This window comes from Ictalurus furcatus, chromosome 15 (assembly GCF_023375685.1).
Source record: "Ictalurus furcatus strain D&B chromosome 15, Billie_1.0, whole genome shotgun sequence".
Lineage (NCBI taxonomy): Eukaryota > Metazoa > Chordata > Actinopteri > Siluriformes > Ictaluridae > Ictalurus > Ictalurus furcatus.
The window spans coordinates 7,774,607-7,801,656 of record NC_071269.1 but is presented as its reverse complement, the minus strand read 5'-3'; the positions used below and the strand labels follow the sequence as shown (position 1 = coordinate 7,801,656).

At 42.2% G+C, this 27,050-nt stretch overlaps 2 protein-coding genes across 5 annotated transcripts in view; both read right to left on the bottom strand.

Moving 5' to 3' along the window:
* On the bottom strand, positions 1–21,449 carry znhit6 (zinc finger HIT-type containing 6). 3 transcript variants are annotated; one of them, XR_008387947.1, is made up of 11 exons: positions 21,253–21,449; positions 19,864–19,929; positions 19,282–19,388; positions 18,938–19,026; positions 18,748–18,851; positions 8,556–8,621; positions 8,179–8,259; positions 6,473–6,553; positions 1,735–1,859; positions 1,272–1,468; positions 855–992 (listed from the first exon to the last, which is right to left on the bottom strand). XR_008387947.1 is itself a non-coding variant. In XM_053643733.1 (10 exons), exons 1-10 carry the CDS (start codon positions 21,342–21,344, stop codon positions 418–420), a joined length of 1,386 nt encoding a protein of 461 aa, XP_053499708.1. In that variant the 5' UTR covers positions 21,345–21,449; the 3' UTR covers positions 1–417. The 3 variants fall into 3 exon arrangements, 1 of the variants encoding a protein (XP_053499708.1); XR_008387948.1 differs by having other exon boundaries at positions 1,272–1,400; XM_053643733.1 differs by lacking the exon at positions 1,272–1,468 and having other exon boundaries at positions 1–992.
* Positions 21,450–22,425: 976 nt separating this feature from the next.
* The window catches only part of LOC128619035 (collagen alpha-1(XXIV) chain), a 90,944-nt gene continuing 86,319 nt past the window's right edge, over positions 22,426–27,050 (bottom strand). For both annotated transcript variants that reach the window (XM_053642876.1, XM_053642877.1), the window contains exons 57-60: positions 26,569–26,737; positions 26,239–26,348; positions 25,883–26,134; positions 22,426–25,391 (exon numbers count right to left, since the gene is read on the bottom strand). In XM_053642876.1, coding sequence (XP_053498851.1) covers positions 25,242–25,391; positions 25,883–26,134; positions 26,239–26,348; positions 26,569–26,737 — 681 coding nt within the window. In that variant the 3' untranslated portion in view covers positions 22,426–25,241. The remainder of the gene's footprint in view (positions 25,392–25,882; positions 26,135–26,238; positions 26,349–26,568; positions 26,738–27,050) is intronic.

Below are 27,050 nucleotides of genomic sequence, written 5' to 3'. Positions count from 1 at the left end.
TTTTTATTACTTACGTATAACTTTTATAGAACATGCTAAGAAAATACTGATCCTGCTATAATGCAAGTGAGAACAGGAACTAACTTGTTTCATGGATGTTCCAAAACAGTCAAAGCAACTATAAACAGATAAAAAAAACTATGATTCATCGTTCTTCTAATAAAACAAAAAAATTGTAAGCATTGTAATAAAGAGGAATAAAACCCTTCAGGACGTGCGATTATTGATAAATAATCACCTGTGGAGCGGTAACGGTAACTCCGCCTCCTCACCAACTTGTCGCTGATTATTTTACAATAAGAACCTGATCTTTGTCCTAAATAACGACAATGAATTTGTGATTATTGACTCCTCAGTAAGCGAAACATACAAAGCATAGATTTTTTTTTCAATCATTTCCATCGCAGTGTCATCCTTTCATGTTCCACCATCAGGAGGAGGAAGAGGAGCAACATCTGCTTCCATGGAATCACTCTTCTGTTTGGTGACATCATCAAGGCATAAAGAAATATGCACTGCATTCTGGACAGCAGGACTTTCAAGGTCACCAAGATGACCTTCAACATCATCAATGTTATCGCTTGAAGGAGGAGGAGGAGGAAGAGGAGCAACATCTGCTTCCAGGGAATCACTCTTCTGTTTGGTGACATCATCAAGGCAGGAAGAAAGACGCATTGCATTCTGGACAGCAGGACTTTCAAGGTCACCAAGATGACCTTCAACATCCTCATCAATATTATCGCTTGAAGGAGGAGGAAGATGACACTCTGAGCCTGCTGTATTTTTAAGATCATCATCGTCATCATTTAGAGGATGTGGAGGTTCGTTCAATGTTTTGTTTAGATTATTATCCTCCTCATCCTCGCTTTGGATCTCTCCCTCCTCCAGCTCCGATTCTGCCATTGTTTCCTTTTCTGTTCTTGCCGTGTGGCTCTCCGGAGCTCCCTGAGCTTCTGAAGAGGAAGACGGACGTGATGAGATGATGCCTCTGTCTGGAACAAACACAAATCACATTTGAGTTGGACAATGAGACCGGGAGCATATCTGGGTTTGTTTCTCACTGTACATATTTAAACCAATAAAAAACCAGAAGAAGAAGAACAACAAAAAACATCAAAGCCACGTACGGAGAACATGGAGCCGGTGATCAAGAAAGAAATGATGACGGAATTATGTAAATAACTAGTTTAAAATATCACCCCCCCAATAAAAACAACAACCACACAGCACGTTTGATTCGGAGTCGATTCGGAGTTGAATCACTTTCTCACCGAGATCACATCTTGAACCAGAGTGTTACTGCAGACATTGTCTGGAAAACTCAATCGTGAAGACGTGAGACTCGTCTTCATTACAACCTCACACTGCGTCCTCTTCCTCGCCCCCTCACACTCAGCGCTCTAAGAGAAAGAGCATCGTGCTGCGTTATCTCCCTGCATGGTGTATTGTCCTCGTTGACTGAGCCTGGCTAATGGAGAAATTAACAGCTTAATATGGCCACTGAATTACGCAAGTCCTGTTTCCAGTCAGGAATAAGGCCTGGATTGTGTCAGCGCCTGACAAGAAGCGGGTGTTTGGACGAGGACACTTTTTAGCCCATCGGCGGTGCCAGGATCCGTCTCCTGAGAGCATCGGGAGTGTGTTTAGTTGACATTTCGTTGAGTAATGTGGGGATGAAAGACGGAACAAACGCCGGCTGAGAGCACATGAGCGCACGTGGGGTTTGAGCTTTACCTGGGATGCGAGTGCGGTATTCCTCACAATGTCCTTTTACAACCACGTGGAGCTCGGGGTACTCCACCACCATTTTGAATGCCAGGTTCTCTCTGAGACTTTTCTTCAAGTCCAGCTCATGGTAGCTGCAAAAAGAAACCAACAGAGAACGGAGAAGAAAGTGAAGTCCAGGGTTTGACCAGAATCAGTACAACAACAACTCAAACCAATCAATCGATTCATCTTCTCCTTCTTTTGCTTAAGAATTTGTCCAGTTTTGGTTCCCAAATCAGCTACTGAACTTTCCCACTCGTTATGAAGGTCTAACTTACACCAGATCACTACTGAATTCTGATTGGTCAGAAGGCGATGATTAATTTTCTAGAACAGCAGCTCTGGCAGTAGTGCAGCTGCAAATCACACTTGAACCGTTTGTACATGTTGGTCTGGTGAAGCTGTTTTTTTGGAAGGAGTCTCCAGTGTCAGAACTTCTTCAGAACAGGAGTCAGTCGTGTTTTTTTTGTCTTTTTAACTTTGTGTGTGTGTGAGAAAGAGAGAGAGAGAGATTCTGGTGAGGGAATAAATTTATAGCGGCTCTTATGCAAGTCAGAACAGAAACTGATTTGTTCTGGGGTTAATATAAATAGATAAATAAAATACGGTGTGTCAATGTTTAATGAATAGAAAATGATCAAACCGCTGTGGTGTAAAAAGAATAAAACACTCTGGGATGCTGTTATTGGAAAATAATCAACTTCAGAGTAGTAACAGTAACTGTGCTGGCCCAAAACACCCTGTCCTTGATTATTTTACTGCAACAGAACGTCCCCAGTGTTTTAGTCCTTACCTATTTTGTAATGAAAGCTGGTATTTTTGAAGAAAAAAGGTTAACGGTGATTGATGAATTTTTAAACTTAAGCTATGCCCTTGTTGACGTCGTTATTTAATGAATTCTTTTTTAAAATGTAAATCACTGAAACGTTGCTGTAGTGCAAGCGGAAAAAAAGACTTTGGGCTGTGCTGTTATAGGAAAAATAAAAGATTAAATCAACAGATATGCCATTTTGGTGCCTTGACAAGCCAGTCATTCATTTCAAAAAATAAATAAATAAACAAAAAAAAGAAACAAATAAATAGAGTTGAACTGGGAAAATTTAGTGCTAGATAAAGAGAGAACATGGTTCTCTCCACGCAGATGAACAGCCCAGGGATGAGCTTCAGAGCACAGTCTGTCGTCAGAAGAAAAAACTAACAAAAACAAAAACAGGCCAACAAACACTATGGTTCGAACTCAAAGAGCGGTCATTTGTGGTAAGCGATTTGTTCCACTGCATCAAACTGAAATCCAGGTTGTTGTTTAGTTCATCTGCAATTATCTAAAAGCAATAATAACAAAATAAAAGTGATAAAAGGATGCATCTCCACTCCGTCTTCCTCTGAGCTGCGTACGAATGCCGGAGGAGTTGCTATTGACAGTAAAGTATGAACTTAAAGCCAGATCCTCAATGGTTATTATTTGTAAGCCGTTCAGCAACATGGCATAACTGCGTAACGGTTCGTGTCTCTTGAACCGGTGGTTCTGTAAACAGCTCCCAGTGCCCGGAGCGAATGGCTGTTCGGAGACTTCCCCACCGTTACAAGCTCCAGCATTCATAAGAACGTTCAAACTTCTGGAAAACAGCAGCGATAAAGTGATCGTTTAAAAGTGCTGCCAGGACACGGCTGGCATTCAGCGTGGGTGCGTCGGTGTGTTAGCGAGCCCGTGACCACAGCTATGTTCTCCCTGGGCCAGGGAACGCTGCCTGAACGCTGTGGTGCGTCTGTGCTGGTGGAAAACGGGCGTTTAGCAGGATCTGTCTTTAGATAAAATAAAAATAAAAAATGTATAAAAAAAAGTATAAAAATACACACACACACACACACACACACACACACATATATATATATATATATACACACACACACTTTTTTTTTCACCATCTCTGCTGTATTTCTCTCTCTCTCTCTCTCTCTCTGTGTGTGTGTGTGTGTGTGTGAGGAAGGCCAGCTGTACTTCAGCTCTGAGACTGAGAGCGCACAAACTTTCAGAGAAAAGAAAGAAAGAAAGAAATGGAAAATCAACCACACAGTAAACAAACAAAGCCGTGTGTAGTGAGAGAACTTATGACCTCTATACGCTCTTCCAGTAAGAGCATGCTACATGTCAGCTAAAAGTCAGTGTGTGTATGTGTGTGAGAACATGGCAGGATCTTTGTAGTTCTGGCCATTTACAGAGCAGATTCTGTTCAGGCTTGACCCGGCGTGACCCAACGTAAAGCCGCGAATCAGATCCGTAACTTGCCGAGAGAGCGTCGAACAGGTTCAGGGTATCTGTGAGAAAGAGAACAGGAGGTGTGGCGTGGCGCAGCGCTATTCTCTCGAAATGATGTAGACAGCTGAGGACTCGCGTGCTGGTTCGACATGTTTCAGAGGAAAATAAAACTAAACACAGTACCACCAATGTTTATTTTTCACGGCTCGCTATTCAAACGCCGATGACTGCTTCACGCCGAGCCGCTCCTGCTGACGAGCTAGCCGCTAACGTCATATTAACAAAGACATAAGTTTTAAACAAAAAAAAAAAAGACGTTTGATTTGCAGCTTTTGTAGCCATAGATGTCCAAGTTTTTGTCTCATATACCACAGCAAGTTTTTAACTGTATAAAGAATGACACATTCCTAACATTTAACATTGTGGAAAAAAAAGTGTGTTCATGTGATGGAGGAGTTACTGTTACCAACCTGAAGTTGATTATTTTCCTATAACAGCATGTCCCCAAGTGTTCTATTCCTCGTTGTGCCACTACCATAGAAACGATAACGTATCAGAACGGCGGTTCTTCAGCAGCACTCCTGTCAGAGCTGCCGTTATAGTAAACTAATCAACACCTTCTGACCAATCACCATCCAGAATTCAACAGCGCCTGATATAAACTTTATGTTCAGCTGCTTCAGTAAAACTGAGTGATGTATTTGCGGGCGGGTGACTGGGGGAACTGGGGAACCTGACCGGTTGGGAAAAGAAGCTGCTGCAGATCCGGTAAGACGTGTCGGACGGGTCACGGATGATCCTGCTGACTCGTTTGTTCATGTTGTTTATTGTTGATTAAATACAAAAAAATAAACGAGACCCTGTTTACCAGCGTGCATCAGCCCACAAGTGTTGTGCCGAGTCATTCCCGTACGCCACAGAAACGCACGTCTTCGTCACAAAGCCACCAGCTGAACATCACGACCTCCTCCTCCTCTTCCTTATCATTCTTCCTGCCAGCTACATCAGCATTCTTCATTCTTCCTCCCTGTCACTCCACTTACAAATCCCTCGCTCATTCCTCTCTCTGTACTCAGTGCACCGAGTCTTAATCACTGACGTAGGCCTTGACGTGAGCTAACGATACTCTGGCACCGATCTGTTCGGGCAGCTGTCATAATCAAACTGCTGAAGTAATAAAGACCATGTCCTGAGGGGGATGTGTGCGCACGTGTGTGTGTGTGTGTGTGTGTGTGTGTGTGTGTGTACACTGTAAATCCTCTACCCCTGACAGCATTATTTTCAACAGCTCTCTCTTTCATTAGTGTCGTACTTAACGCTTAAACCCCTGACAGCAGCAGGACGAGCACTCTGGAGCACGCCCCCTGCAGTCGCTGGCCTCCAAAAACGAGGAAACATGCGAGGATAACAAGGGGGGGGGGACGGACGGACGGACACTGTACATGTGTTTGGAATGAGCACTAGCATGCTTTCCGCCAATTTCCTGTTATTACACTCGAGTTACTTTGAACACCGTGGGCTGATGCTGAACCTACGGACCCATTATTGTTGGTGGAAGGGGTGGAGCCAATGTTGTCACCATGGTAACCAGCTGTCAGTCACTGCCCAAACGCAGCCAGTGCAAAAAATAAATAAATAAACACAGAGTGCCCTTCTGTGGAACAAGAGATGGCTTAAAAATAACTCGGAATAAAACCAGGGCTTTGTTTTTCTCCTTCTAGACCGAACCAAAACATGGCCATGTGGATCCGAGCAGGTTCGGGATCTGATCCGTGCCTACACTCGGCAGCTCCCGTTTAACACCAGAGTTAAAAATGGCACAAAATTTTACACAGAGGTTCCAGGGTATTTATTTTGGCTAGGTCCACTTGGGACGTCTGGGAAAATTCTGTCTGGAATTCCTGGGTAAACCATCCCATTTGTGGAGTTTAGGTTTGTGATTGGCTGATCAAATTGAACTTCGTTATACGGTGCCAATTAATTTACCCCACATTAGCTAGGGCTGTCGGTGAACTCAAAATGCCCGGGACAAACTGGGGAGTATTTCCGACTGAACATCCCGTTATGCGCGTGTGTCGAGCTGCAATTTTCCATCTTACTAACGTAAAAGAAAGACTGTTTATAGCGGCTGTAACATAAAAAGTACGATGTATCGATTGAACGAAGTTTCCTCACAGATTGCTGCGGTACGAGAGGAATAAAACACGCTTCTGGATGTACAGTTATAGGAAAATGACCTTTTTTCTGATAGCAGTAATCTGTTGTTTACTGTGTAATGAAAACCATTATTATATGCTAAGCTGTACGTTAAGATGAAAAAAACATAAACGAAAAGACTGTCTGGCGATCGATGCTGTGACTGATTGCTCACGCTGATGTTCATCTTAACCGGTATCTCCATCTTTGCATATTTCCAGATTATTCCATATGCCTGTAAGGTTTACTTACTTCAGAGAGTTTGGCAGCCTCTGCTCAGACTTCATAAACACGCTGAGCTGATCGAGGGGAGTGAGAACATACGTCTTCAAGCTGCAAAAGAAATAAATAAATATGTAAATCGACTCGGCTGAAAACACGATCTAGGATCAGTGACTGCGTTTATTTATGAGCTGAAGCTGGAACAATGTAATTACATCCCATAACCCGCTCCAGGAACATGGTTTTCAGAACCATGTGCTTATGATGAATCAAATATGAGAGTTCAGGACAAGACCTGCATGAAGAATGGCGGTTAAAAATAACCAGCGTGCACTGAATAAAAAAAAAAAAGGAGGCTCGACTGTTCTCATGCCAGAGCAAACAAAAACACAGCCGCGTGGTTTTAAGAGAACATTTTGACCAAAAAAAACGAACGTTCCTCGGCCAAAATAGGTCTGGTGTTTCGGGATAGGAGCGACAACACTAGTGTCCACCAAGAAGACGGGGAAAGCCTATAGACACCGGTTTAGCATCTGGTGGCGTTTGGTTAATCATCGTCTTCTTCCCTGGTACAAAGTTTGGTGTCAGGTCATGTCACAATCACACTCCGGAGTAGGAGGAAAAGGGAAACAGGAATGGTGAAATGGAGAGAGGAAAAAAAGAGAAACGAGAGAGAAAGGCTGTCTATGATAAATGATATGCATTACGATATCTGGGTTTGTTAACAAACTGCCAGCAAAGCAAACTGTGAAACTTTACTGTCTACAAAAAAAGATAATCACATCATCATAAGTAGGAAAACACAGGGAGAAATAAAGACTCGGGTGTTAAGCGAGAACCCGAAGGCAGACGGATAAAGCGAGAGAGGTATGAACACACTTCCTCATCACTTCTCTCCTCCATCAGCCCCAGCTTCATCCATCTGTCCTCAATCACATCCCTCGCTCCGGCCACCTGAGACGCTCCGTCCCGAGCCCTTTCCTGATGAGTGGTTCTGGAGGAATCTCGAGGTACCAGAGAACCCCTGGTGGACAGGTGGAACAGCGGGAGGCTACCGACAGGCTGAGACTGGGTAATCTCGTACGGGTACGGTACGTGCGCGGCGCTCTCGCGAATAGAAAGTTTGTGGTTTGGACTGGAAAGTTCGAGCTGATGGCTTCTGCAGGAGCGCTAAACCCGTCTCCGAGCTATATTTGTCTCTTCATTAACCGCAGAGAGGGCTGAAGATTCACACATACACAGGAGCGATGACAGGAGGTGTGTGCTCGTTCCAAATCCTGTCAATCAGACACGTGTTTTTTTTTAAAAACTGGAGTTATGAGGTTTAACCAAGGGAGGTTTATAGCTGTAGCTAAATTAGGGACATGGAGTGCCTCAGAAATGTTATTTGTGTACTAAAAAATGAAGCTACGACTGTTTTAAGCTCCATAATTCAGCACGAACCACATCAGCAAGCATGACATCATATAAAGTCCACAATAAAACCTTTACGACGTTAAAAATGCCACCGGAAAACCTGTGTCAGTGTTGAACAGGCAAGTATTCATGCATCACAAAATATAACAGCCAATCAGGTTCAAACATGCAAATGAGTTCTATGCAACAAAGTTTACCGTGTTTTGTAGGTTTTTCTGTTATCTAATAATTTTTCTTTAAATTGTTGATCCACATCAATATCTAATTTATCTTCAATTAAAATTTAACCACTTCTGCAGAGTCACTTCTGGGGATCTTACTTCTGCCGTTTGACCGGATCCGATTCAGTCGGGTGGACGTAGTCGCTCAGGATCTTCTCGAGAACTCGGTCTTCTGGAACTCTGCAAGGAAAACAAACCGCAAAGCCGTGACTGACTCTTGTAGTGAAGTATTTGCAGATCAGCTAGAACCGCTTTAAACAAGACAAAAAAAGCGTAATGATCATCTACGGACGTTATTCTTAAAAATAAAACGAAACCTCTGGATCCGATTAGATTAGACCTCGTGAAAAGAGCGGACCAGAGGGTGACGGAGTGATCGAGAGAGAGTGAGGGTGAGAGAGAGAGAGAGAGAGAGAGAGAGAGAGAGAGAGAGAGAGAGAGAGCGACGTGCGAAAGCGTCAGAGGTCGTGTCGTACCTGGTGGAGTATTCCGCATCGCTCTGAGGGAAGATGAGCTTCAGGTGCCAGTACAGCTTCCTCTCTCTAGAGGACAAAAGGAGGAGTGACACGGAATCGTTTCATCGCTTTGTGATCGTTTAATGAGCATATAATGTAATATGCCATATAATATCTCTAAAAAATAAAACTCACTGGTGAACCTGTAATGTTCATGAATAAACACTGGCACAACGCATTTACTAATGAAACCTCCATGCTGAGACACATTAAATATACATATGTATTGATTATTTCTAGCTCAGTTACTATGGAGTTTAACAGGAGAAAAAAAAAACAAATAAAAAATAAAAAATCCAACATCTTGTACGTAAGTGATGATCAGGTTTTGCTGTTAGAGCCTAAAAGCAAAACTGAACCGCGAGATCTTCATTTCTCTCCAACGTTCCATGTTTCTGGCGTCTTATTAACGAGAAACCCAGCGTAGACGTCGGTGAGTCAAAGTCCCTGAACGCAGTAGAACAGCATTGTGGGTAATGTAGGAAGAATGTTGATAAAACTCAAGTTGTTGTTCTCTATACCAACGAGAGCCGTGTGTGTATTCGAGCGTAATTCCTCCTTCTTGAAATCATTGCTCACCTGCGGTACAGAGAACCGTTTTCAGACATTACCCATGCTAAGAAAGACAGGAACTGGAACAAGTACAAAGCGCTTAGTTTTAAAAAAACATTTAAAAACCACGACTGCTCAGGAACAGTGAACTGGATTCCGTCCCAAGTCCCTGCAGGGATCCGCTCTCTTATCATCACAGATCAAAATACACCGATATCATCCCACATCTGACTTCAATGGAATCGAAAAAATTTGGGGGGAAAATAAACGCGAAATTTCACTTCGAACTGCTTTGGTTGGCTATAAGAAGAATAAGACAATCAGAGGAAAATAATCAACAGTAACTCTGTTTGGTGTTACACTCTGAAGTGATTTATTGTTTAGATAAGACCTGATGAAGAACCTGGAGACGAACACGGTAACTGAACACTGGGTGCATAAGTTCAACGTTAAGTTAATTAAAAACCAGTCAGGGGTGAATGTTCCAACACCTGCCATTTTATCACCTCTGTGTTTAGACTTTAAAAACATGCACCAAATGAAGAAATATAAAAGTAGAAGGTCATGGAAACAGTTATGAGAAATTTTTTTAAAAATGTTTTAGATCAAACACTGAGTGGGCAGGGATTCCCCCCGTGGATGTGTGGAGGTATTCCAGCATTCCTCTGGGATTTATGACTGTGTTCAGGCTTGGCTGTGACTCCAGGGTAAAGGTGTGTGAGTGTGTGTTGGAGCTAGCCTACTCGCGAAGGTGAAACGGCATTGTTCTGAGCCGGTGTCGAGTGGAAAGTATGCCCCCCCCTCCCCCTCCCATCGAATGGAAAAAGAGGTTTGGCAGAAAGATGCTGGCGGGCATCGGAGGGCCAGGTGAGGACGCAGAACCACTCCATCGCTCAAATATTTTCAGGGTTGAAATAAAAGGCTGAATGTTGGGTATGTTATGAGTGGAGACTTTATAAAATAACATCAAACCTTCCAGCTTCAAACAGGCGGCTGTTAAAGACTGGAGGGATTCAAACTGATTAGTCGAGCTACCTAATGAACCGGGAAAATCTATAAAAGGAGATTTTTCATAACTTGGGTTGTGAAAGCGCTCGTCCAAGCACAGACTTATGCCCGAGACAGGAAGCTGGCAAAACACGATAAAGATGCCAGTAAAAGCAACTGTCTGAAATGTGACTCAGAGCAACAAACATCGATATCGTAACTAGATTTTCCGTCCCACAACCGCAAACATGACACAATAACGGCAAAACAACGAGTAACAGTGGGTGGGGACGAGTTCTCGTCTGCGCTAGCGTTGTCGAGCACAGGAGTTCTGACCGTTCTGGTTGTATTAGGGTATCGAGTGTTGCTTGGACAATGATTGACAAGACGTTCAGCTCCTGTGATTGTTGTAGATGTAGAGGTCCAGGGAAGCCAAGGTTTAAGCCTTAAATCTCTGTAGATACCACATAAAACTGATTTTGGATTGAAAGTGTAGATCCTCAACCAAAAATGGCTTCATATAGCCATTCATAAATCAAGAACGAGTACACGTTTTCACTACATTCACACTGAAACAGATCCCAAACCCTCGTGGCTGATCCACACCCTACCAAAGATGCTAAAAACTTCCCCAAGCTACGGACGTAAAGCACAGAGGTTTCATTCCCACCACTCCATTTTGGTAAAAGATGTTTCAAACACTTTGCTGTGTGGATAGTGAGGTTTAGTGACCGAGGCTGAGGAAAGATGGAACGATGAAGAGTAAGGGGGGGAAAAAACTCGAACGAATATACAGCGCATCGGTAATGATCTCTGGCTAATTTCATTCCTCCGATAAATACACAAAAAGCAAAACCTTCATCCAAAGCATCAAGGCCAAACCTTGAAAATAAATGTGTGTGTGGGTTTGTACGCTTGTCCAAGAAACGGGGACGTTATGATCCTGCTGAAGGACACGCTGACCGCAAAAGACACTGTACACAACCGCACAGTGATATTAGTGCAGGACGCAATGATCCCTAACCTCTTCCAAATCACACAAGAACACCAAGAAACCATCATTACACAATGCATAAACAGTGCCAAGGCGACGTTGCTTTTGGACAACCGGCTAGTTTTTACAACGGGTTACAATATTAAAGTGTAGGACACTGCGGCCTTCATCTTTGGAAGCGTCTCATTTGGGGACGTGGAAGCGAAGAGCTGAAGTTACAGTTCACGCCTTCGCAGATGTTGCCGAGAAGAACGCAAGCGACGCTGTATTCCTATCCGTCCACACTTAGGGGAAAAAAACTGAGAAAAGAGATGTCCTTGTATTGCCTTCGAATCAGGGCGGAGTTTGGGTTAATACCACCATAAATTCTTCCACCTTCTCAATGCGACTGAACAGTGACATTATTTAAATGTGTCTGTGGCGGTATACTGGATTAGCAATACACCGAAAGCAGGAAGCTGGAATCAGATGTTGCGGCATTCAAGCTATAAAGAGGCAACAAACATGGCCACCTCCTTGAACGCTCGCCTTGATTTAGCAACGAGGTAGCCAGCTAACATTAATGACTATAAGCAATGACTTCAGTGAACTGTACAGGAAGGACAATTTTACAGATTTAATCAACTACTGTGTCTGTTTATTGATCTAAAACAAATACGGCTATAATAAGTAAAAAGAGCAGTGCTTTATGGTTCTGCATTGATATCATCATCATATATCATATCATACACTTTTGAGTCGAGGGAAAGGTTGGTTTGGGAGGTTTTTTTTTCTCCCTAGTCAAAAAAACTGGAAATATTGAGTTGCGAGTTTTGGACAGCATAAATATCAGGACAAGAATGTGCTTTGAGTCCATGTCTCGACTTTTTTTGCAGAGACAGACTAAAAAGCTCTGCGAGTTCCTCTGCACGTCCCAGTGGAGTGAGAATAAAGAGCAGCTAGATGATTTAAAGCTGATGACATGACGGCTGAGCCCGAGTCGTCCGTCTTTCCGTTATGTAATTATGTCATTTTCCTGCCGAGCTTGCCGACGATCACGCAGCAGCTCCGTCTGGCCTCCTGAATGACGAGCAGGGAGGGTGGGGTTTACACCACAGAGTCGAAATGATTTAGCAAAACAGACAGAGAGAAATGTAATGTAATGTAATGCAATAAATAATGACTGGGCTTACAAACCCCAAGACGAGACATCACTCCTACTTTACCCTAACAATACTTAAATATTATATACAGTACTATACGGCCAAAGCTGTTGCCACTAAACTGTTCACTAAACTGGCTCAAACACTGTTCCAGCATGATGATGACCCTGTGCACAAAGCGAGCTCCATGAAGACATGCTTGGAAGAAGGTAGAAGAACTCGAGTGTCCTGCACAGAGCCCTGACCTCAACCACACTGAACATCACTTTGGGATGAACTGGAGCCGCCTCACATCATCATCATCAGCATCTTATTTCAACCTCACTAATGCTCTCGTAGCTGAATGAACACAAATCCCCACGGCCACACCCCAAAATCTAGTGGAAAGCCTTCCTAGAAGAGAGACTGGAGTACAATATATCATAAAAGCAGGAATAAATCTGGAACGAGACGTTCAACAAGCACATATGGGAGTGATGGTCAGGTGTCCAAAAACTTCTGGCCATACAGTGTACCTATTTATTTACTTATTATTTAACCCGACTGAACCATAGTAACTATATCCAGGTATGGGCATCTCCAACAAGCTTTACAATATTCCCTAGATTTTAAAGGGGAGAAGGAATTTTCGCCCACCTGTTAAACCTATGAGGGATAATGTCCAGATTAAAACAATAACGAAGACCATATTTTTAGTTAAGCTGCAAAATATCTAACTAGCTTCCTAGCAGGCCTGGCTCTGACAGTATTAATGCACTGATCCTATAAGTTGTGCTAGGATTAGCTAGTTCACACAAGCTGAACGTACCAGGATCTGCAGTCTAACCATAGAATTGACCATTTTTGACCTGTTGAAATGACAAATATTTGAGGGAGACACCTCAAACTGTTTTCTGTTCTTCTGCTTTCTCGGGTAAATACGGCAGTCAGACCAAATGTAAATACAATTCAACGGAGGAAATGGCAACTCAATGAAAGGGAAAGGATGCAATACACAACCCATTTGCTTGCGTTAGCAGATATTTTCCAATTTTTATCTAGGTGGACGTTGACGTGCGAGTCGACATGACACAAGTGGGCGGGACACCTGTTGCTTTGTGAAGAAAAGGACCGTTTTTTGTGGGAATAATACAATTTTGTCTCTCTGTGTGCTAGGGTTCTCTTATTGGCCTATGATGGGACCTATGCTGCACACTCGTAAACATGTATTACTTTCCTCTCTGTACTAGCTAATCTTTACCTGGACTGTATACAAAAAAACCCACAGAGACTGCAGGGAAATGCAAGAGATGCAACGCTACACTACAGAATATAACATGATAACATTAAATCCTGCAGAAAGCAAAGGATTCTTTAAAAGCCACTAAACAAAAGAATAAACATGAACAAAGGAGTCAGGGGGAAAAGGGCCATAATAGAGCGAGAGAGTAAAAGAATGAGAGATTATGTGTAGAAGCATCTGCAGCCACTGTGCAGCTCACATCTGCTTTTTATATAATGTACTCAGTACATTGTGAAACTGCTTCCTGCCTGCTGCGAGCCACCCAACACCTCTATATGTCTCTCTCTCCCTGTCTGGTGCACACCAAATCCTGATCCTGGCTACATTCCACCGAAGAAAAGATCATTTAGCACTCGGCATGAAGAGGATTTTCACCTAAGAACATTAGACGTGATGACTGTTAGCACGCTGCGGATCTGGGAGAAGTGGTTCTGCACTCCACATGCCAGAGCTATTTTGGGACAACACTTAGGAAAATGATGAAGCTTCTTGGAATTTTTTTGGGAAGCTTTCGTTTGTTTTATCCAATAGCACATGTCCCTGTGCATGTGCGGTTATGGCTGCCCTTTAAAAAAAAAAAATGACTCATTTTTGGCTTCTGAAAAGTCCAAGCAATGATTTGGCCACACGGCGAGGCTTCATGCCACATGACAGTACTGTGTTCCTGACGGCAAGCTGCAATAGCTCGGCCTATAAAACAAAACCGTGATTGGTTTCTACTGGTGTTCAATGTAAAGAACAGTGTATGGGGGGGGTTTCAAAAGCAGTCAAAGCAAAGGTTGAGAGTGTAATTATGTTAACCCATTTCTGCCTGGTCAGCAACTTCTGGCTGTATTCCTCTGAAAAGTCTAAGCCATGATCTAGTATCCGCCATTCTTATCACATGTGATGATAGTGCATTTCCCTGAAGTTAAGAGAACGGAGCCGTTCCACCAGAATTTGAGAGGATGATCTTACATAAGTTGTGCTAGTAGAGGACAATTACAGAGACTAGTAAAGGACAGCTGTACCAATTCAAAGGACAGTGGTTCAACCATCAAGAATGCAGTCGCACCAAAAGTTGAGGGAACGGATGCATCAATGTCGAGAGAAACGTCATACCGGAAGAGAAGGAGACCGTTTGGCAACGTTGTACCAAAATTTAAGAGCACAGTCATACCAAAAATCGAGAGGACAGCCATAACCAGGTCAAGAAGATGACCATATCCAATTCAAGTTGAAGGATGGAACCAATTCGAGATGAAAAGCTAAGACAAGAGCTGTAACAAACTCGAGAGGACAGTCTTACCAGAAGCTGAGAGCACAGCTGCACCAAAATCTACAGTATAGTCATACCAAAAGTTGAGAGGACGGATGCATCAACGTCGAGAGAAAAGTCATACTGGAAGTCGAGGAGACCGTTTGGCAATGTTGTACCAAAATTTAAGAGCACAGTCATAGCAAAATTCGAGAGGACAGCCAGAACCAGGTCAAGAAGATGACCATATCCAATTCAAGTTGAAGGATGGAGCCAATTCGAGATGAAAAGCTACCAAAATTTAAGAGCACAGTCATACCAAAATTTGAGAGGACAGCCAGAACCAAGTAAAGAGGATGACCAGATACAATTCAAGAGGACAAGGTAAGATGACAGCTGAATCGAATTCGAGAGGACAGTCTGGCTAGAAGTTGAGAGCACAGTTGGACCAAAATCTACAGTATAGTCATACCAAAAGTTAAGAGCCAAGTTGCAACAAGTCGAGAGCACATCAAAATCCAAGAGTACTTTTGTACTAAAGTCGAGAGAACAGTCACACCAGAGTCGAGAGGACAGACGTAGCCAAACGGTCATACCAAAGTCAAGAGGAAGATCATACCAGAATCAGGACAACTGTGTAAAAGGATGAGAAAACAGTCATGCCAGAATCGAAAGCAGAGTCACACCAACACTCAAGAGGACAGTCATACAATGTCAAGACCACTGTCAAGACTACAGGACAGTCATAGCAATGTCAAGACCGCTGTTGTACCAAAGACAAGAGGACAGTCAGGTCAGAGTCAAGAGTCTGGTCATACCAAGAGTAGAGAGGATGATCGTACAAAAGTCAAGAAGACAGCGAAGAAGACCAAAGTCAGTTGCACCAAAGCTGAGAAGAAATCTAGTCAAAAAGTCGAGAGAGGATAGTCATATAAAAGCTGAAAACACAACAACAGGCCCAATTTGAACAGTTGAGGGCAGTTGTGCCAAAGTTGCGAACTCAGCCCCAGACTGTTGGCCGTATTCTTATTAAAACCATCGTCACCATTCCTGTCGTGCGACACGGCCGAATTCCCACCGGCTAACCATAACAATTCCGGCTAACGCTTGGTCACTATGCTTGAATTGGATAATGCGTTAACCGCTCTGTGCTGGGATTGGAATCTGATTAAACAGCTTCAACACTTTCCAGACATTTTTAAACACTCATCATCATCTCTGACAGCTGGTTTGCTATTCAATGTTTCAGATTCAAACCAGCTGCTATAAGGCTTTGTATAAAAGGACAAACTGGGGTGCAAATATGTCATCAGAACCCCACCGGTCTGCTCCGTGTAATTGTCCGATCAACGTTCCCGGCATAAACGGAACATTTATGGCTAACCCACTATGTGAGAAAGAGTTATTAGGCTCAAAAAGTGTGTGTGTGTGTTTGTTTGTGTGTGTGACATCACTGGTGTGTCTCCAGCTGTGCGTCACTCCCCGCCGAGCATCTGTGGGTCCGTCTGCATTTCACAACAACTTTATGTAACACACACACGCTAACAAACACACTCACAGGCACACGCACAACACTGACGGGACTTGCACTTTCAGGCATGAATGCAGTCTTTGTGTTTTCTCCTTTGCTGCACTTGTTTGATGAGGTGTGGAGTGTTTTCCGTTTCTATGGCCACACTGAAGGAAGAACTTCCAGTCACAGTCACACGAGCCTTGTAGAACCCTCACGCTGAAATCCCCGTTCCACAGCTCAAAATGCCAAAAACTGATATTATAACACTGCACAACTTAGTGATGTTCGGGAATTCTGAAATTCCAGTTTGATATTCCAATGTTGGACAATTTGATAACGTCCTGGAATTCCAAGAACATTGTGCCCCTCAATGCTGCTGGAATTCGTGTTCTAACGTTGAACATCTTGATCTTCAAAGCAGAATTCGATTCTACTTTCCGGAAATACGATTTTGGGGAATTCCAGAATTTTATCTTCTACCATTATGTACCTCCATAAGAGTTTTTATTATATCCCAACAATCCAGTGCTAAACTATTCTATAACTTAGCGTTCTACCTCTACATCCTTTAAAACGATCCACATTCTACAACTCGACGTGCCAGAATTTGGACGTCCTACCATCCTAACATGGGCGTTTGACAAAAAGCTGTCATTTCTGTAAGACCTTACAGCACCGTGCCACACCGTGTCGTGCTGAAGGCATCAGCAGCATGTTTACGGCTCTTCCCGAAAGCGTAGAACCTTGTGTGAAGTTCTGGTGCTCTGAGAACTTGGGATATTACGAGCTCCTCACATCCGGGTGTAGACTCTGTTAGCGCAAGGGCTCAGAAAGCAGGCAACTGAGGTGGTTCCTCCGTCTGTGGAGAAGCTGGAGTGTGAGATCCAGAAGCCCAGAGTTCTTCTATCTTCTAAACAAGAGTGCCACCATGTGATCCAAGCCTGAATCTCGTCTTAACCTTTCTTTCTCACTCCATCTTATGATGATGTTCTCTCTGAACTGTTCTCTCTCATGGTACCCAACGAATAACGAGAAGAAAAACCAACCCAACACGTTTCTCTTAGTCTCCGAGATGATGAAGTGTGAGAGTAAAGTGAAGAACCGTTACACGCAGTTATTCCGGGAAACGTTGCTCATCACCCAGGACCTGTTTCGCTCATTTCAGGTCACTGCTGTAAAATCTTCCTCGCCAAGTCAAACATTTAGAAGAACAAATCCTTCATCCTGAGTGCGATGAACATCCTGAATAAACAGACTGCACCTCAACTGACTCATTTGTACATCTGTTTTATTCCAGTCTGTCTCGTCGTTCCGTCATATATCCGTATATCCATATAAAATAGAAATATTGCTTGGAGAATAACCTGTCCTCCATCACAAACGTCTCCTCACTCTGCGGTTTCTCCGTAACACGACAAGCTGTGACGTTTATTTTTATTTTGGTCATATTAACTCGAAGAGAGAGAATAAAGAGAGGGCTGGTGAGGGAACGACCGTTTATAGCCGCCGTAAGGTAGGTGAGAACAGGAACTAGATACATAGACATCCCACAACAGTAAATGTAACTATAAACCGATAAAAAGTATGACGTGTCGTTCTTTAATAAACCTTACAAATGTAATTGTGTGTAATTGTAAATCACAGTGGTATAAGAGGAATAAAACACTTCACGATGTTGAGATGATTTATAATAACAAAAAAACTCCTTAGTTTTTCTTTCTTTCCATTCTTCCTTCTTTTTTGTCTTTCCCTTCTTGCTTACGCTCTTTATTTTTTCTTTCTTCAGTCCCTCTTTTGCGATTTTGCGAAATCAAGCGAACTCCGCAATACTCTTAGGAGCGTGCAATTTTTTTTAATTACCGCAGATTTTCCGCAGATTCGGGTCGAGACACGTGATGTGACGTCGTCAAGCCATCTTCGATCCATGTCCGTCAAACACGAGTACAGCGAAAAGGTCTCGTTTACCAACAAACATGACTGCGAAAGGCAATTCCGTACAACTGCGAGTTCGCCAATTCGGGTAGTTTTCCTCAAAAAAAAAAAAAAATTTTTTTGCAAGATTCATCGCAAAATTTTTTAAAAGCCGCAGCAAAATCCAAAAACCAAAAACACCTCTGCGAAATCCTGTACGATTCTTTCCCTTCGCGCATTCTTTCTTTCATACGTTTCTTTTTCTTTTCATTCTTGCCTTCTTTCTTTTTTCTTCTCACCCTGCTGGTGTTTTTCTTTTCCACTAACAGCCTATAACATGCTGCCATGGAGATATTTACGAAACATGATGATAACACGGATGGGGACTTGTTCCTAACACCGAGAATTAAAAGTGATGTTTTTAAAAAGATCTGCCCATGTGTGGGCGGGGCCTCAGGTCTCACCACTTTAAGATGAAAACTTTTGGGCAGATTAGAGAAAAAAAACTTCGTTAGTGATTTTGTGGGAGTCTTACGTTTTGTTGTACATGGACGTGTTCTCTCTGCGCCGGCTGAAGGACTTCGGCAGGATCTTCAGATTTACCTTCGCTGCCCTCGCGTTCCTCAACAGCAGCATCACCTGAACAACGGGGGGGCAGAGAATCTCTAAATACTACACTAACCAAAACACACACCCACACAGATGGAGGGACAGCATGCTCTTACACGGAAGCTGTGGCGTGAGCGAGTGCGTAGCAGTGCATCTCTGTTGGGTCTCTCAGCAACGCGTCCCGTCTCCTCCAGAAACCTGTAGTCTACACAGAACACAGCGTACCATTACTCTTCCGACAGGTTACGCAATACACACTCTGTGTTTTAATTTAACTGTGAGCTAATGCTAGCTCACACGGGCTGTTAGATTTTTACTAGTGCTAGTTCGAGGTTAGCTTGTTAACATTAGCTCTTCCATTTTTACTATAACAACAATACTGTAATGTTTTATAAACATTATATAGCTACAGCATGTCTGATCTGTGATTGAAGCAGAGTGTGAAGGTGTGAGCAGTTACCGTTGAGCAGGTGGAGGTCGCTGAAGTGAGACAGAGGGACGAAGGTGGTGCGATCCCGAACGCCGCTGCACCCTGAGCGGAACTTGTGCTGCTTCACACAGGGCAGACTACGGCAAGCACACGGGGACATTTCACTACATTACAGTTAGCAGTTAACCTGACCATCACCTGTTCCTGTGCTTTTCATGTTTGTTTCTGTTTATCTTTCACAACTATCAGATAACCAACCATACATTTTATTTGGAAATTAAAACATCTAATAAACAGAAAACGAGAAAAATTACTCCAATTCGAAACCAAGCTTGCAAATTGGAATTAAAAAATATTTTTTTAAATGTTTGAAAAAAGATAACATCTCTGAATATCTCTGAAAGGTGTACTGAGAAAGACTTGATCCCCATATCGGTATTACAAGAAGTTATTATTACAATTGCAAAAAATATATATATATATATATATATATATATATATATATATATATATATATATATATTTTTTTTATATACATATATATATAAAATACATTATCATCATTATTTTTTCTTATTTTCTGTGTGTCTGGATTTTTCCGGGTTCTCTGACCTGCAGGAGCACTTCAGGCAGTTGGGACAGCGGTACTTGGCCTCCTCAGCTTCGCACACATCACAGCTGTGGAGTAAAAAAAAACACAACATGTTGCAGGATATCAGCGAGAGAAACAGAACAGAACGACCCGAGAGTTTAGCGGAAAAAAAAACGTATACAGTGCCTTGCGTAAGTGTTGCTCTTTTCCACATTTTGTATTGGAACTGAAGTTAGGATTGTGTCATGAATATACACAAACATCCCATAATAGAACAATTTTTTTTGGGGGGGGGGGGGGGTCTGCACGGTTATTTGCAAATAAAAAATCCAAAAGTATTCACCCCACCACTGTAAAACGTCTAAATTAGTTCTGGTTGCAGTCATCAGTCGAATGATTTGAATTAAAGTGTCACATGATCTCAGAATCAATCAATACACCTGTTCCAGGAAGAACCCAGAGCAAGTTAAGAGAACACACCTAAACAAACGGCATCATCGTGACTAGAGGGGATTAGGCAGAGAAGCAACCGAGAATGTACAAACACGATGCCGCCGCTACCATGCTTCCCTGAACTGGGAGGAGGAGGAGAAGGAGGAGTGTGTGTGTGTAAAAATGGCAGGTGATGAAGCTACTTTAATACTTTCCAACTTTTAATTACTCCAGTTCTCCCTGCTCCTTATTTATTATGGAAGTGCACTATTACTATTACTGTTATTATTACTACCACTATTACTACTAGGGGCCTTACGTAAACGTGAAACGTTTAAAGCATATTTAGTTAATGACATAAGAAAATAGTTATATAATAATAAACAAGTTGATATATTACAAATGCAATGTATATCTATCTATTTTGTTGTGAATTTTTTTATATTTTGTTATTAAGGGAGTAAAATTCACTAGAGTGTAAACCTCATGTAGTGCTCTAGAAAGGATGTAAACACCATATGAAGATACTTATATATAACTAAAAATTTATATTTAATTAATATTTGTATACCAGAAAATACGTTTATAATAATAAACAAGATACACTACAAAGAAATACATTTGGGATTCATGTGTTGTCATTCCTCCATTATCATTGGTATTAATCCCCCGTCCTGCTCAGGGATTGGCTAGTACATCGCACAAACACGTCACTGATTGGACAGTGGAGACGTCAGTCATGTCACCGTAGCAACCAGAGAACAGTTGCGCATCCATAAAATGTTTACAAACACACACATTAATTCTATCACGTTGTTTTTTGGTCACAGAGTTTTACATATAAATTAAATAACTCTAACTGCACATTATTTATGTCGTAGGTCTCATATTGTTTAACACACATTAAAAGAGCAAGAGGGTGAATGTTTCCGGAACACACGGGATTAAAAACGCACGCGGCTGTGAAACACTTTTACCTTGTCAACGATATTTTCCGCTTCAGTCCTCTCCGCTCCTCTTCTGACAAGTCCATGTCGAGTTTGTTCTGTAAAAACGCCGCGTCCCACATTGTTGTTGCTTATTTTTAAATCAATAAAACTCCGATAGTGAACTTTCGCACTGCAAACCTTTCCAGAAGTGCGTTCACTCACTTCCGCCTCACGTGCACCAGCCGCTGCCGTATTTCTGTTCGCAGCGACAGTTTGCGACACTTGTCGTGCTGTAGCAAAGCAAATATGAAGTCCAGATCAAATTTACACTCATTTACCCGTGTTCATAGAAACACGTCGTTTTTATCATATGATTTCATTATATTTTATTTTTTAAATATTTGTTTGTCTTTGGTCTCGCCTGAGAAACCTGTACAGCCTTAATATCACACAATTAGGTGAAACATTTACAGCATACTGAGTTAATGACACAATAAACTGGTTGATATATTACAAATGTAATGTATATTTATCTTTATATATATATATATATATATATATATATATATATATATATATATATATATATATATATATATATAGTTATTAAATATCTGCTTGCAACAAAGAATTTGAAGATTTTCCCCCCTTATCGTGTGCATATAGGGTTATCATGTAGGCTACTTTATTTTATTTTAGGCTTAATATGTTGTTGTACTATAATAATGTTTATTTAACACATATGGAAGGAGTCTCCAGTGTAAGAGCTTTGTAACAGTCAGAGGTAAATCTGTAACTTTAAGTTTTCCAACATTTTACGCTTTGCAGTTTACCAGAAAGAGAAAGAGAGAGAGAGAGAGAGAGAGAGAGAGAGAGAGCGAGCATTTTGCTGCTGTCAACCAACCAAATAAAGACATGTAAATGTTGTTTTTTTTTTGTTTTTTTTTTTGTTTTTTTAAGTGACTAATTCCAAGCCTTGTCTTATTTCCGTAGACCTCCTGGTGTGATACCTTCATATTTTTAATACCAATTTTTTTGGTAGTCAATTATTTATTTTCAGGTAATGTACTCCACTAACAGCCTGGCTAGCTTATTTAATATAAAGCGAATGCACATTGACCAGCTTCAGTGAACTGTTTCAGTGATTTTTTTTTCTTCTTCTTGGAGGCTTGTTATCGAACAGTTAGCATGGACAACTGCATAACCACGAAACAGAAATACTCTGGGAATAAAACCAGTTTATTTGATATCAAACATATCTAATGTTTACATTTTGTTGTTCTACAGGTTGAATGTTGGAGTTGATGTGTGCTAATATAAGTTAAACATGTGTGATGTATGTGAATCTGGCCTGTTTTAGCTGCCAGAATGTGACAGTACAATGCCAAACAATGAGCCACTTGTGTGTGTGTGTGTGTGTGTGTGTGTGTGTTTGTGTGTGTGTATATACATATACAAATACAAACTTTATATAAATAATCATTAGGACTAAATGCTTAATTTGTCAGAGATCTGGCTAAGATATTATCATTTACTGGAGTACAGCAATTTTACGAAGAAAAAAGGAGAACATAAATAAACCAACATTATATTGTCAAAATATACACAGGCAAAAAAAGTGACTGATTAACTAGCTGTGTCGAGCGCAGCACCATAGAGAAGGTGTCGAACCCTTACAGAGAAGTCCCATGCCCTTCATATAAGCAGGTTATATCTCACACACACAAACAAACACACACACACACACACACACACACACACACACACACGTGTACTTGTACTGTACAATATGTACAGTATATTTAATTACACTGAAACTCTTTGCTTCATGAAATGCAGGACGACTTTTCTGTAAGGGTGACCTTCTTTTGTTGAAAAATAAAAAACGTGAATAAAGCCTATAAAACACATCACATCAACATCACACATATTCATATAAATTATATTATAATGCAATGACAGTATTTCAAACAAAGTACTCTTTAAGGGTCTTGACGCAGCCGGTACGTACAACAAACACCAAGGCATCGTGAGCGGCCATCTTGGAAGGCGATGCGGGAAGGAGGTAGGTGCCGTCTGTCTAACTAGGCTCTGGTTCAGTTTGTACACGTAACAAAAAGCAATTCTTGATCTCTCACGTTCCGTCCACAAGCTATTGCACTCATGGCACCGGGTAAGTGCATCGTTTCCTCGCCAATCCTGCTCTTTTAGTCCCAATGCACTCCTGATTCAACTCATCTGATCATCAACAAACCCTTCACTGGGCTACAACAAGTGTTAGCATGTGATTTATCATGTTAATGTAAAGTGTGTTTCTTAATGCTAGTATATTTAGAAAAGTATCTCAAATGGGGAGAGTTTATTATATTATAGGAGAATTTATACGTTCGTTCAGAAAGCAAATAACAAACATAAGTCGCATAGGGCCTCTGAGCCACTAGAGGGCCCTGTCTGAATAAAAGGGTTTTAAAAAAAGATACGTAGGATGTCACTTAAATCCCCCAAAGATTCAGAAACAGCCTGATCACAATAGTCTTAACCTTCAGTACTATAGCTAGCTAATTAGCTAGCTAATAACCTGCTTGCTAATCACGTAGAAAATATTGATATTCCGAATCAGTTTATCTTGTTTCCATGGTCACGGTGTGTTTACAGTATGTTGTCCAAATAAAAAACGTAATGCCTTCATACTGAATTTCTAGCCCGGGTCATTAGCAAGCTTTTGCTTATTTCTCGGCCGTATAAGTCTGTTGCCTAGCAACAGACTTCTTATGACTTTTAAGTCTTATATATTGAGTCCTAGTCTGCATGAACGTAGTCCTAGAATATTGTCCTGCTAAAAATTTACGAACACAGTCCAATTCCAAGATGGCAGAACTTATTGCGACGCTGTTTTTTTATTGATAGATATTATTTTCAAGTTTGAGTGCTTTGTTTAATAAGTATGTAAGTGAAGATTTATATTTATATTGTCAAAATGAAGAGAAGCTGCAATGAAACGGCACTTTTAATCTGAAGTGAATTATGGGATTGTCTTCACCTTCCTTAATACGAAACTTGTCCAAATTTTTTATGGCCAATAAACAGCTAACAAAATGATATTTAGAAGGGCTCATACTAAATAGTCAGGGCTGTACAATAACAGCTAAACTGCTAATCAGGATTATTTTGTTCAGTTTGGGAATCGCAGTTATTTATAACTCTTTAGGGACAGTTTTACTGCACTTGGCAAACACGTCTCGCCCGATCAGCTACACAAGGTAAGGAGGAATTGGTCATTGAAAGATAATATCTAACATTAGCTAGTTAGCTAACTTTAGCTACCTTTAGTTAAACTCGCCCATATCACTGTTGATCATGCTTAATTTGTTGCCACAAAATCTTACAGTATTTATGACGTAAATCAATGAAATGTGCCTCTGTAATAACAATATAGTACGTGTTACATAACATTGTGTTTTGGACAACTGATTATTAGCACCTGATCCTGAATCAGTGTTTCAGAAGTTCTTCACAGGGAAACGCTGGGGTTTTTTTTTTGTTTTTGTTTGTTTTTTTTTGTTTTTTTTGCTGAAACTGGACCTGATCGTGTTTGTACACTTGATTCAGATCGTTCATACCACAACTGAGCATTTTTGTTTTGAATTCTCTACTTATTTATTAGATTCTGGATTGGATTATTTCTTCAAAACCTCCAAAGATCAGCACATTTGAGTAGCTCACTTTTAAACAAAAACAGCTCTGAAAACCCAGTCTGTGGACCCGGTTAACTCCAGCACCATATTCGACGGACAAAACAAACAAACAAACAAAAAAAAAACCCCACACTCGACGGGAGCGAGCTGCGTCGTTCCAACTCGCATTCTTCTTTAGTTTAAACAGGGCGTGTTCCCTGTACACGTCAGGCATTAGGACCTGTGGGAAGCTACGGCGGCATGGCGGCAGCACAGCGCTCTTTAGCGGCCCAGCTTTGCAGGCAGCTATCTTGAAACGAGAGTCCTTCAGTTGTTTCACAGGTGAGAGGAGGAGGAAGTGGCTCACAGGAAGCAGACATGTCCGACCTCCAGGTGGCGCTGCTCAGGCCCCGTGCTCCGGGGCAGGAAACCCTGCACGTCCACCACAGGGAGCAGCGTCGGGTCCTGAGTGTGCAGCAGGAACCGAGAGTGGTGCCATTGGCCGTCACGTACCTGCACACAGTCACACCAAACACAAGATCAGAACCGGCGTCTCTCTCTCTCTCTCTTTCTGTCGCTCTCTCTCTCTCTCATTCTGTGTTTCTCTCTGTCTCTCTCTCTTTCTGGCTCTCTCTCTGTTTCTGTCTCTCTCTCTGTCTGTCTCTCTCCCTCTGTTTCTCTTTCTGTTCCTCTCATGTATCTCCGTCTCATTCTGTGTGTGTCTCTCTCTCATTCTGTGTGTCTCTCTCTCTCATTCTGTGTGTCTCTCTCGTTATATATCTCTCTCTCATTCGGTCTCTGTGTCTCTCTCTTTCTCTCTCTCTCGTTCTGTCTGTCTGTCGCTCTCTGTATCTGCATTTCTCTCTCTCACTCTCGATATTTCTCACTCTGTCATTGTCTCTCCCACACTTTTTTCCGTCTCTCTCTATTTCTCTCTCTCTCTCTCTCTCACACAGACACACTCTCTTTCCCTTTCATTCTGTCGGTCTCTCTCTCTCTCTCACCCCACAGTTGTCCTGAAGCACATGATGTGGTATGGAGCTCCTCTCGAGCACCTGGCCGTTCCAACCATAGAAGCGCACGTTACCAGGCATCTGGGTGGAGGAGGTGGTGATGGAGGAGAAAATGGAGGAGGTGATGGAGGAGGAGGAGGTGGTATCTGGCTCGCTGTAGCAGTGGAGCGAGATGGACTGAGTGGCTTCAACGCTGAGCAAGTGCAGAAACTTCATCTGAACCTTACTGACCCCAAGTGCCACCTGCAGGAACACAGAGGAATGGTACAGCATATACACATGAACATGTGCCGGATGTGTGTGTGTGTGTGTGTGTGTGTGGTGTCTATGTGTGAGTGAGAAAGTACCTTATCTGTAGCGAGGGGTATAAGGCAAGTCTGGCCTCCAGCTGTGAAGTTACAGAACACCTGGATGGCGTCAGACGAGCAGCCGAGGTTCGGGTCGATCCAGAACATTCCTGAGAGATGCACAAATTAACGTTCATTAGTAAACCATATTCATAATTACTAACAATAATCATTAACTAATAATGATTGACCCTGCCCTGGCCACGCCCCCATTCCTGTTTTCTCCAAAAACGCAGCTTGTCGTCTTACCGAGAAAATGCAAAAAGAGTAAACTCCTCTGTCCTGAAGATGTGGGACAACTTAATTAATATGGTGGAATCTGGATCTCACCGTCGGCCATCTTGGGTTTGCAGTCCAGCAGGTCTTTGCAGAAGCGGGCGGGGTTTTCCCGGGTGCCTGCCGGGGTCCTGATGTCAGAGACAATGGCGCTCAGGTAGTGCAGAGTCCTGAGGACCTCGGCGTTCTGCACGGACACGGATGCCTCGGCGTTCTGGTAGCCCTGAGAGAGAGAGAGAGAGAGAGAGAGACACAGAGAGAGAGAGAGACACACACACACACAGAGAGAGAGAGAGACACACAGAGACAGATAGAGAGACAGAGAGAGAGACACACAGAGACAGAGAGAGACAGAGAGAGAGAGAGACACACAGACAGAGAGAGAGACACAGAGAGAGACAGAGAGAGACAGAGAGAGAGAGAGAGAGAGAGAGAGAGAGAGAGAGAGAGAGGCAGGCTTGAGCTTGTTTTGGAAAGACAGTAACCCAATTTCCATTCAAATGAGTCACAATTCTGAAACCAATTTCCACAATAAA

Bases quoted from the DNA above. Each gene is read 5' to 3' on its own strand.
- znhit6 (XM_053643733.1), bottom strand. From the start codon at position 21,344: ATGTGGGACGCGGCGTTTTTACAGAACAAACTCGACATGGACTTGTCA. The intron at 19,930-21,252 runs GTAAAAGTGTTT...TTTACTCCACAG, and splicing joins CGGAAAATATCGTTGACAAG to CTGTGATGTGTGCGAAGCTG. The intron at 8,260-8,555 runs GTACGACACGAC...TTTTCCTTGCAG, and splicing joins GATGCGGAATACTCCACCAG to AGTTCCAGAAGACCGAGTTC.